Below are 13,250 nucleotides of genomic sequence, written 5' to 3' on the forward strand. Positions count from 1 at the left end.
CATTGTGTTAAAAGTAATTGGGCTCATATTCTTTCTAGTAGACCACTTTGTATATGACTTGCTATAAATGGAAATAGTTGGTTGGTTGTTAATTAACAACCACAATTACTGAAAAGGAAATTTCTTCATTTCTTGCACTAATGTCTTTTTCGTTTTCCATTCTCTTCTCTATCATTATCTTCTGTTTTCATTGGTATTGTGTGCTAAAACATTTCAGTTCCAATATTCTCTTTATCTTAAATTTATTATATTCTTACATAATTCTATCATACCCGAGTTTGGTTTTATGTATGTGATTTGTAGGTCTATTTAAATTAATAATTCCTATGTAAAAATAATTATTAAAATAGAATGGATAATATTATAAGAGGAATCCAAGTACAGAAGAAAAACCTAGAAGCTAAGCAAAATGGTCTTGGTCATGCACAAAGCATGTTGTGGATATGTACCATATGAACACCATTAAAAAGCCCATTGGTTTGGCAAAGTAGCGAACTCAAAAACATAACCTTATCCCAAACATAATCACAGGCCGAAATGTGTTAGTGAAAATTCTATTGTTCCTATCAAAGGTTTGCGCTTACGGATCATGTTATTGGTGTCAATCTTATTAAGAATATCAGTCCAGAAAAAAGCTTTTAACCTTGGAAGAATATCAGTCCAGGCAAACGCTGAAGAATCTTTAGACTTGTAAGGGTACATCTTATGTCCCACAATCTGCTCACTGTATGTACTATCAATTGTGATTGGTTAGAAAAATAATATATAATTAAAATTTTAACTTAGATACATTTTTCGACAAATCAGAACTAATGGTACACGAAGTGACACAAAGTACAGGACAACAGATGTACTCCCGACTTCTAATGGGTTTCTCTTTTTTGGGTAAGTGTCAAGAACTGAAAAAAGAGATTTATGAGTGAACGATCCTAGTGGATAAAGTTCCCAAATTCTTGAATCAGGGAGAGCAGAAACCCGGATAGTATCAATTGAGACCAAAAGTGACTGAAGCTTATAAAGCTCTCTAATTTACAGAAGAACTTCCCTATCCACGGTTACACCTGAATTAAATGTGATGCAATTGACATGCCAGTGAAGCAAATAAATCTTGAAAGTAATAAATGCTTATGTTTCAAGATAATTTAATAATTTGTTCTTTTTAGTTTCATGCAAAGTTCTGTGAAGTTCTAGCAGAAGAGCAAACTGCTAATGATAACATATTACAAAAAGAAATTCGAACACCATACAACTCGGTCCTATTACATAGCACCGATACTTCAATATACATATCCCATATCAATACTTTTCAATACTTCATTGATATGTATGGAAAAAGTATCAAAATTATTTTTCTAAAATATAAATAAATTATAAGTCCGATACTTTTCGGATACTCTTAAAATATTTTTCCAATACCTTTTAGATATCCAAACTACCATACAAGAAAGCATTTTAAGAGGGAGAAAAAGGAGAGAAATCATAACACAATTAATAAAGTAGAAGAGAGAAATATAACATTCAATCTACCAAATGAACTTGTAATGAGAGAAAAAATACAAAGCATATTTATTGCATTGAGAAAGAATAGGAAATGTAATGTAGATCATGGCTTAAGCTGGATCAATGCAATTAGGGCACAGTAGCAATGATCACTTATGACAATATGATCTTTATTTTGTATTTAGTGATTTACAATAAATACCTATCATAACAATAATTATATGTTCAATGCTTTATAAATTTTACATGCCTATCCCAAATGTATCATATTGTACATTTTCAAGAATATGCATATCATCCTATCGGATACGTCGCATGTCGTATGAGTATGGGTTCTTCATAACAAGAAACAACCTTCTAAACATGTTATTCAAATATCATCTCTCTGTCTATGTTACTATTATAAGAATTAACATGAGACAAAACGGTGCTATAGTTAAGGGATGCTGCTACATGGTATAGATATGTCAAAGGACCCTGTCATTGTGGTTTCATAGTTATAACTAGGGTAAATGTGATGTCCAGAAGTCAAATTTGCATGTCATTAAAAGAACTTACTTCCAAACAACAGTTCTATTGAAAATCATAAATTTTAAGTGAGGAAGAAAATAGGAAAACAGAAACTGATGGTCATTCATGTTACAACAAATTCAATAATTGAAGAGGACAAGAAAGTATATTAGATCCATGAATTCATGCACGACAAGAACAAAATCAATTGAAGCTTAGTTTTACAGAAGATGAGTAAATAAATTTTGTTTACTGATAAGTCAAACATGATAGCAAGAAGATAACTTATGAAAGAATTCTATCCTATAAGTTCTCAAGGTATTATCAAGACAAACACAGAATAAACAGAAGCTACATTTAAACTGTTACCAAAGCAAATTCCACTTCTAGTTATTGCCTGTAATATCACCTTTAATCGCCAGGATTGCTAGCTTTTCGATCCAGTGTTCTCTGAAGGATGTCTTCTTATATCAAACTGGTCTACAATCTCCAGAGGAGTAACCGTCTCATTTCGGATCCTCTTGATTTTCGGGCTCAACAGACCACGGTGCCTAAAGCCATAGAGCTTGAGCACCTGATTATCTGCAAAATTGAAAGCCCTCTCCATGCTACTCAGGCACCTCTCGACCGGATAATCTCCGTAGCTCCCGCAAGGCTTACAACCCACAAAATGTGTCACGAATGGCCACCTCTCATCACCTAACCCTGGATGGTACTTCTCGATCATCTCCTCGTACCTGTCGACCAACCCAGCCCAGTAACCATGCAAATAAAATGAGTTCTCCAGAAACACTTTACCCATCCATTGTTTTTTCTGGGATAGCAACAAGTATATCAATGCCGACTGATCATCCGCCTCAAATGCCGGCCTCCCCTTGAGATTCGCTGTCAAGATCTTCCCGGCCTCTTCTCGAACCGGCCCCTTAGGACCCATCGGAGCCCAAACATCAAGCAAATCCAATGACCACTGACAATTCCGAAACAAAAAGCTTCCAGTATTCACCGCAATCCACGATTTCTGCTCGAACAACAAATCAGGGTAACCATGAAGAACCAAATTATACTCATCATACTTCGACAATGGAAGCTCAAACACCATATCAGTGAAAAGTGCATCACTATCCATCCACCAAATCCACTCGATCTCAGGGTGTGAAAGCATCAACCTTCTAATCATAGGCAATTTGGCCCAATACCCAGCAAGTTCCTTATCCAAATGTGCCAAATTGTACACAATCTCAATGTTATGCAATCTACAATAATCAATCTTGTTCTTAATTGATTTCAACAAGTAATGATCCCCAATTGGGTTATCACATGGTTTCGGTGGAGACCCAGTTAGGAGCAATATACGAGGTTTCCCTTTGATGAAATTCGGGTACTCAGGGTTCTGATCCAACCATGTTTTTCGCTCCTGGTCCCAATTCTTGATCTTGGGGCCAAGCGTGAAGGTGATGTTCGGGTTGAAGAAGGTTTCCTCATCGGGATCGTTAGGATCGGCGTCTGATCGGATCTCGGCGAGGATGCGGTTCGTCTCCTCGACGAGGTTCTGGTTTACGGCGTCGGCGTCGGAGGATCCGAGGTTGACGCCGATTGTCCCGCGGAGGACGAGGATGGTGACAAAGCCGCAGAGGATTGTGATCTTGATGTTGTTGAAAGTCTTGTGGATTTGACGGCCACGTGGCAGGACGCCGCCGCGGGATCTGTTAGTTGCGGTGGCTGTGGTTGTGGGCAAGGTGGTGCTCGTGGTTCTCTTCTGAGTTGAGAGGTTGTCTTGCCCCATCTCTCTCTCTCTTTCTCTCACAAACACAAACTCGAAATTATTTAGTAAAAACGTAGCTTCCAAATTTGCATAATAATAATAATTATTATTATTATTATTGGTTGTTGTGTTTTAATTAACTACGATTGAGTGAGAAAATAAAAAGAAAACCATGGAGAATAGAGAGAGTGAAGAATTTTGAGAAGAAATGAAAGATATAAAGCTAACAACTGGATTTCGTGTCTAACTGTGTCACCGTGTTAGAAAGGAAAACAGAGGGGTAAGAAAGACGTGTCCACCGACTTTCTGGGAATTATATTATTTATTTATTTTTCACTACCTTAATTTTCGTCAATGATGAAGCATTGTAGATCCTTCCATTTATGTTTTTATAATGGTAAGATCCATCTGAACAATAATGATAATCTATTTTCATCTGAAAATAGCTCAATTTTTTAACACAAATCAAATTCTCACCGGCATGGACTTTTGGATCCAGATCCGACACAGTTGTATTTTGGATCTATTCAAATTTATTAACAGTCATTATAGTTTAATTAGTGATCGCACATAATTGGGTGAATGGCATTTAATAAAGCGTATATTTTTAGTACACAAATTGTTCATAAATTAGAAATGGTATGTATAATTAAATTATACAGTTTCAAATATCTCATAACATGTATGAGAGAGTTAGCCCTACATACTTGTGGGTGTTTACGGTCTGGATAGGATTACCTATAATGTAAAAATACTTGTAGAAAAAAAAAAATTTCATGACAAATTGATGAATTTGGATTTAAATCATAACCAATCCATATAAATATAACTAAATTATTTTAAATTATACAATTTATATACAAATTTAATAGGTGAATTATTTTAAATGTTTTTTAATCGAACTAACAACTTTTTTTGAAAAAAAAAATTATTTTAAAAATCACTATTTCAATATAACATTTTTTAAAATCACATTTTTAAGAAACCTACTTGTAAAAATAAATTATATTTTAAAAAAGTGTCTTATTTTTTTTTTTTGAAAAATTGATTTTTTGAACTTAAAAAAAATAGTTTTTTACAATATTCTATAAGCATACGACATTTAAGGTTCTATTGTAAATATTTAACAAATATTTATATATGTTAAGTAATTAAGAACAAACTTTTAAAATTACATACATCCATATATCATATAATTGATCTAAATTTAATTACAATTTCAAAGTGAGAATCAATATAAAGAAGTAATAGTTGAGATAGTAAATAAAATTGAAAAGCAAAAATAAATTATTTTTAATATTTGTTTTTGAATGGATTGGATAATCATCCAAATGCATATATTGATGGATATTCAATGCATACAATGGATATATTCAAACCGATTCATTACTAAAGTTATTCATTGAATATTATGTATTTAAATGTATTAGTTCTCATTAGTGAATTTAGATGAATTTAATTTTATTGGATTTGAATGAATTATGTATAATTTTGTCACCTTTATCCGTGTTCAATGTTAGCTAAATTGCCATCAAAATTATTGTTTAGTGTGGAGGTGATAACTCAGAATTATTTAGTAATGATATTCATTGAATATCAACACGACTCAGAATGCAAATATAAATGAATGCCATGTAGATGATAGTATATTTTCTGCATCTATTGGCTTCCCTAAATAGGAATTATAGCAAGATATCCATCCTTATCAAAATCCCATCTCCTAAAGCTTGTACTAAAGTTTGACGGTTATTTGAGAAGCATATTATCTTTTACTCTACTAAAATATAGTTTATCATCTTCATTTTAGGTTAAAAGACGGTATAATCACTGTAACTATGCATATCGCATATGATGGTTACATAACGACCCATATAACATTCTCATTAAATTGATATGATCTTAATTAAATTAACCACTAATGAATGCAATTATCAATTTCTCGCTTGTAAATCTAGATATATTATAATTGTTCTTATTAATTATAAATATAGATAAATGTCGAAGTTTATTATCCTAATGATACTAAATTTATCATAAAAAAAGACATATAGATGAATATGATCTGTACTCTATGGTTGTCAATTAGGTTTGGATGGTCGACCTAACTACATGAAAGGATGACAATAACATGACATGCCTTAGCCAGTACTTGCAAAACCATATACTCCTTGCTACAGGATTGAACGCGCCTACTGAACAGTGCAAGACCCTACCACAAAGCTGAACACACCGTCTGAAAATTATGAGCTATTCCCTGTCATGTGGTAGGAGCACACCTAATATACAACTGCAACAGTCTGAGCAAATCAACTTTCCTTGAATAAAGCATTGTGTCGTCGACAAATGAACGTGGTAGAGCCACTCAACACGTATAAGGCATCCTCCGCTAGTCTGAGCAAAGACGTGGTTGGAATGCTTGTCATGATTAAAACACTCACTCTGAACTATATCTCACTCAACCTCTCAATAAATAGAAGAGATCCCTCATAAGAAAGACTTACTTACACTCTTATATTCTCATATTCTTAATCTACATTCTATCTTGATATCTTCACTTATATTGACTTGAGCGTCAGTATTTCATTTAAGGTACCCATCGAAAATCGGCCAAGACCAACTCTTGCCCAAGTACAACATAGATATTAAGATTCTAACCTACCACATTTATACGAAATTAACCTACCATATTATTTAGTATTGAAATACATTCGAGTATTAATATTATATATTAGACTCATGTCCCTTGTTATAATGTGCTAACATGTGAAATATATTTCCAAAATATCTGAATTCAAGAATGAGTATATAAATATTATGGAAGTATATGAAACAAGGTGTTGGTTGTGTTTGTTGGAAATACCTTTGAGGTTGTATCCCGTAGCCTACCGCTAGGCTATGGGATACATTCGGTTAAATTTAGAACTGTTAGTCCATATACATATTCTGCACAACAAGTGCGAATTTCCAAAAGTGTCTCTTCCACCAAGTGATATGAGCTTCTCTATAAATAGAGACACACTTGAAGGTATAATGAGGACACACAAATTTTGATCTCTAAGAAACCATCCTTCATTTCTCTAATGCATGAGAGAAGTGTAGGAAACATAAATTTTGTAAACTACTATTGAAAGATACGTTTGGTGAGTTTATGCAAAACACATCAAGGTTTTCCAAAGTATCCTAAAGGGGATTCGATGTTCATCTAATTTGCATCCAATATACTTAAATTGGTGGGGCAAATTGAATCCAAAGGTTAGTGTGACAAAACATGCTTTGGAGGTTTCTACATGCATATTCTCAATTATTTCATTGTTCAAGTGATGTAACATCTTCCCATCAATCAAGTTTTCTCACAAAACACTCCATGGACACTTGAGCCAATGAGTGTGATAGAGCTTGTAATCCTTATTCTATAATAATATTTTGGTAGTCACTCAGTGCTCCCGGGAACGTGGGCATAATTGGCATAACCCTGTTACCAAATTCTGTTGTTTCTACTCTTCTATTTATTCTATGCACTTTATTTGATTGCTTGTAACCAACACTACACAATAATCGCTTCCGCTGCACCAACAAAACCCATATTAAATATCTAATCACATAATATGAACTTATCTGTGTGTTTTTGGAATTGATTTCTTAAACATAGTTATAACTTACAATGAAAATGGTTTCAGGTGATATCGTTGTTAGCGACCGAAACCATTTAAAAAAAAGTATGAAACTTGGAGAAAGATTTTATTTTAATGTATAGAAGTGATGTATGTAATTAAAATACTTTTTAAATAACTACGTGTTATAGGTATACTCATCATATTTTACTATTTTATTGTAAAATATACATCAGGTCACTCGATTTTGAATAAATGAACTATACTGAGCATAGAACCTTGCGCATAAGTCCTAATTACAATATAAGAAAAATTTTATATACTAGACTTACACATTTTTAAGAGTGTGAAAAATAGACTTTTTCTTAACACCGACTATGTTTTGAGGAAGACATCAACATCAACAAAAATAAGAAAAAGGTTAAAGATCTTGATGCATGAAAAGCACACACACAAAGATGTATAAGGTTTTTAATTATTTTCTAGTATATGTCTAACAATTACAAAGGCATTCTTAATTTCTATTGCACATGCTCTTAAAATTAGTTTTCAAATGTTTTTACAAGGTTTTAAAAGGATGAAAATGACAAGTTACAAGGTTCAAACTGAGTGTTTGAAAACCAAGTAACAAGTTACTTAAAATAGAGTAACTTGTTACTTGAAACAGGGTAACTTACAAGGTTCAAACTGAGTGTTTGAAAACCAAGTAACAAGTTACTTAAAATAGAGTAACTTGTTACTTGAAACAGGGTAACTTGTTACTTGAAACAGGGTAACATGTTACTTGAAACAGGGTAACATGTTACTAGAAACACGATAACATGTTACTAGAAAAAAAAGCAACATGTTACTTGAAACACGATAACATGTTACTAGAAAAAGAGCAACATGTTACCTATCAGAAAAGTGTACAATAATCAATTACTATTAGTGGGTAAATGACTGCTTTGTTGGATAGTAAAGTCCAGTAATCAATTAATCCTACACAATAGCTGATTCCATAGTGTTGTTACCGTAGTTTCAAATTTGAAACTCAACCAACATCTTCCCAAACAAATCAATGTCTTCCAAAACATTTTGTACCTCCTAGAATGCACTTTAGAAACTTTCTAAACTCTATACATATCATATTAATCCTCTGAACCGAAACACACTTGAATCATACATGAACTTCACTTTCAATCACACTTTTGTGCATCAAATTTTTGCACGTTTTTCAGAAATTTTTTATGTGCTTTCAAAGTCTGAAGAACTAAGAGCAAGTATGCTATTATGTTTGATTGTTATTTTGAAGGATCCATACATAATCAAATTGGGTTTAGATATCTTTAGCCAACTTAAGTTTTCTTCACATGGTTTGGTTAGTGTGCTTGTAAAGCAAGAAATTAGTATACTTTCTTGTGGAATTTGAGTGATCAAATGAGAGAATCTTGACGGGAGATTTATATTTGATACTCAGATTATATAGTGGAAATACTTTGAATCAAGTAAAGGGGACTGGATGTAGCCTTCGGTTGATGAAGGTGAACCAAAATACATCTTGGTGTGATTCTCTCTATCTCTCTCTCTTTACATTCAACAACTTTTGCGCTTCAATATTTTGCTTGTGTTGCAATTATAGTTTTACTTGTTCAAAAAGAACAAAATTTTTGCGAACCTAATTCACCCCCCTCTTAGATTGTTAGCTTGTACTTACAATTGGAACTAGAGCAAGGGTTTCATATATTATTCTCTGATCATGTTCAAAATATACATATGTGGCCTCTTTAAAACCCTTTCTAAGCAAAAGTTTCAATATAAATCTTCTTCCACGTTTTGTTGGATAATGCTATAACTTATGGAAAATAAGAATGAGAAAATCTGTATAGAATTTGAAGACTTAGATATATGAAATGCCATAAAGGAAGGATCGTTTATCTCCAACATAGTTGTATGTGGGGCTAAATAGTGTAAGCCTAAGGGAGTGTGCAACGATCATGATAAGAAAAGATTCCAGTACGACCTTAAAGCAAAAAATATCCTAACTTCTGCACTATGAATAAATGAGTTTTTTACAGTGTTTAATTGTAAATCTACAAAGGAAATGTGGGACACTCTAGAAAAAACTAATGAAGGACCAAAATAAGTTAAGAGATCTATGCTAAATACTCTGTCATAAGAGTATGAAATGTTTAGGTTAAAATTAAGAGAGAAAATCTTATACCTTCAAAAGATATTCACACATTCCTCAAATCACTTAATTTCTCTTGAAAAATATTTGACAAATAGTGAAATGAAACTTAAAGTTCTTAGATCAATAACAAGAGTGTGGTAGCCAAAAGTGACAACAATTTATGAAAAGAAAAGTGTGTCCAAAATATTTTTGACTGCATTGTTTAATAAATTGTAGGAACATGAATTGAAGTTAAACCAATTGGAGAAACACGAGGAGTTCGAGAAGAAGCACAAAACTATCTCATTAAAAGCCAAAGTAGTTCTTATCAAACTTCACAAGATGAAGATTCAGGTGATGACAATATAAAGAACATGGGCATTGTAGTAAAGAAGTTCTCTAAGTGTCTTAGGAAAAATAAAGCTACAAAGTCCGGTCCAATCAAAATATCTATAAAGAGCAACGAAGCATGAGGATCATGACAAAATTTCATATGCTTGGAATGTGGAAAATCTATACACATTAAAGTAGCTTGTCCCTCCCTATTAATGAAAAATAAATTCAAGGGAAAGACAACGAATAAGACAAGAATATCTTACATTACATAGGAAGACAACGACTAAAACAAGAAGAGCTTACATTACATTGAAATACAACAATCTGAATTCAAACTCGGAACCATAAAATGAGCAGCAAGCATATCTTTCCCTAATGGCCTCACATCAATTTGATGATGTTGAGGTTAGTGATTATGACCTTAGTGATAAACCTTCATATACTAAATTACAAAATGCTTTCAATTAAATTAAGAAGGAATCCATTAGACTTTCAAAATTATGCTTAAAACAAAAGAATATTATAGACAATCTTGAAAGTCAAAACAAAAACTTGAAAAAGGATTTCTATACCTTAACATCCAAATCGAATAATGAATGCATAAAATGTCAAAAATGTGTTACTCTTGTATAAAAAGTAAATTCGTTATATCAAGAATTCAATATTTTCAAAAAGAGTACATATAAGTTAGACAATTTGTCGTGCAATCAAAGGCACATACATAATCGTAAGGGTGTAGGCTACACTAACAACGACCAAACTAGTGGAACCAAGAAAATCATTTTCATAAATAAAAATAATTCTTACATGCATAATCTTTATAGAGAGACTTATGGAAAAAACTCTTTATATGATTTTAAGCAGAAAAAGTATTACAAGCAACCCACTTGTTTCTACTATAACTCTATAGGGCACATACCTAATATTAGTCTATTAGAAAAATTGGTATACTAAGTGATCAATATAAATGGGTTGATAAAGGTGATATCCCCAAAGGACCCAAATCATATTGGGTATCTAAAACAATTAATTTTTTTGTAGGAGTGCTTGAAATCCATAATCAAAATGAAGTATCTGGATAGTGGCTGTTCAAAGTACATGACGAGAGACAAATCCAAAATTTCAAAATTGACTCCAAGGGGCAAAGGATTTGTTATATGGAGATAAAAGCAAAGAAAAAAAATCCTTAGAGTTGGTCAAGTTGGTAAGCCACCTTGATGATGTCTTTATTTGTTGATGGCCTAAAGCATAATTCACTTAGATAAGTCAATTATGTGACAAAGGCTTTAGTGTGATTTTCAAATCTAACTTATGCATCATAGAAGATAAAGTGACCCATGATGCATAAGTCATTGAGAATAGGATAAATAACATTTACACTATTTCATTATATGACATATCTTTAAAAGTTAAATGTGTGATAGCTAATAAAAATGATGCATTGTTATGACATAGGATAATAGCTAACATCCATATGGACTAATTAAATAAATTAATTATGCACGAACTTGTAGTAGATTTGCCCAAAGTAAAATTGGTTAAAGACAAATTATGTAATGCATGTCAAAAGGGTAAACAAACTAAAGTATATTGTAAACCAAAGCATATAGTATATACTAATGGGCCATTACAATTACCACATATCGTACTTTTTGGTCCATCTAGGACTAAACATTTTGTTAGTAATTACTACGCTCTTGCGATTGCTGATGGCTTTCAAGATTTACTTATACACTTTTTTTATACATATAATTGAGGTATTTCATGCTTTTAGAAAATATGTAAAAGATGTCCAAAATGAAAATCTCTGACAAATGATGCATGCCTAGAAAACCTTCAAATATGTATACTGGGCATATATCATAATGCAACATATGAATATCTAATAGAGAAAAAACAACCCACTACCTTATGCTCATTTAATCACTCATATTTTGCCTATGTTTGGTATCTCAACTGTTGGCGAGACATAGATGAAACTTAATTCGCATGACTACAAAATCGACATGGATATCACGCTTAAGATGAGAGTTGTTCATGATCCAGTCGGTGGAGTCTTTAAGCATAAGAATGAGTGTACCAAATCTTCTACACCTCCTACTCCAGGAAACAACAATAACCTTCTGCACCTATCAAACATCGAACCTACCAACATAATGATCATGGACAAACTAATGAGTCTTCGAGGTTATGTAACCATAAGAATGGATGACCTTGAGCCCAGAAAATAGAAGCTTTGATATGACACTATGACTATCTCTAATCGTTTAAATCATATGGATATGAGTGACATTGAGTTGGAAAACTTTTAGAACTATGTTTTGTTTGCTTGTATCTAATTTTTTTAAGTCATTTAGGTGCATGCTCAAATTTGTTTTGTTGTAATTTTACTTCTATGACTATGTTCTATTAAATTTCCTAATGGACAAGTTTATTTTAATGTTATGCTTGGATATTATGTTTTTCATTCTCATGACCTTGTCATATATAGTTTACGTTAGGGGTGACAAAATTATCCATAATCCAAAATCCATCTAAATCCATCCAAATCCATCCGTTAGAACTAATGGATTTAAATGGATATAATCCAATGGATAGTATTGATAATGGATGGATTCAAATCCATCCATTATATCCAATAGATATCCATAGGTATATCCATTTGGATGGATACCCAATCCATCCAAAAAAATTAAATTAAAAACATTTTTTTTCCAATTAATTCAGTATTAATATAAAAATTTCTCTCACCTTTCTAAGAACAATCCCACACACATTATAACCACACATTATAAAAGTTGAAAATTGCAATTGTGATTTTAAAAAGTGCTTATCAAAAAAGTATAAACGATATCGGCCTTAGTGCTTTACCCCAACATCTTAATGCAAAGTATAAATATATCATTTTGGATACAACTTGTGGAAGTCCCAATTATTAAGGGTGTAAGCAGTTCTGTTTAAACCGTGAAATTGATGAAATCGAACTGAACTGAACCATGAAATGCGGTTTGGTTCGGTTCTGTGGTTCGATTCAGTTTTTTTTATTTGGAACCATTTAAGTTCGGTTTGGTTCACGATTTTGTAAATTTTGGAACCAAACCGTATATTAAAAAATAATTTTATTTTATATTTGGATGGTTAAACTTTAAAGTTAGGAGATAAAATATGATTAAGAATTTATGATTATTAATACATATAAGCTATAAGTAAATTAGTAAACAAATCTAAATATCTATTATCTCTATTATCCATTGAGAAGATAGACTGTTGAACTAAAGAATTGGTACCAAGTTTGTCATTCATAAATTTTGTTTGACATTGTAGAAGATTTTGTGGACTAAAATTTCAAGTTTGTATTGCGTTGAGAGTTGAGTTATTA

General features: G+C 32.2%; 1 protein-coding gene across 1 annotated transcript; it reads right to left on the minus strand.

The window, feature by feature from the left end:
- LOC109328382 (probable xyloglucan 6-xylosyltransferase 5) lies at nucleotides 2,193-4,077 on the minus strand. Its single transcript, XM_019561825.1, has one exon. It carries the CDS (start codon nucleotides 3,791-3,793, stop codon nucleotides 2,438-2,440), a length of 1,356 nt encoding a protein of 451 aa, XP_019417370.1. The 5' UTR covers nucleotides 3,794-4,077; the 3' UTR covers nucleotides 2,193-2,437.

This window comes from Lupinus angustifolius, chromosome LG15 (assembly GCF_001865875.1).
Source record: "Lupinus angustifolius cultivar Tanjil chromosome LG15, LupAngTanjil_v1.0, whole genome shotgun sequence".
Classification (NCBI taxonomy): Eukaryota; Viridiplantae; Streptophyta; class Magnoliopsida; order Fabales; family Fabaceae; genus Lupinus; species Lupinus angustifolius.

What these genes read in the sequence shown, in the direction of transcription:
- LOC109328382 (XM_019561825.1), bottom strand. Translation starts at nt 3,793, where the DNA reads ATGGGGCAAGACAACCTCTCAACTCAGAAGAGAACCACGAGCACCACC.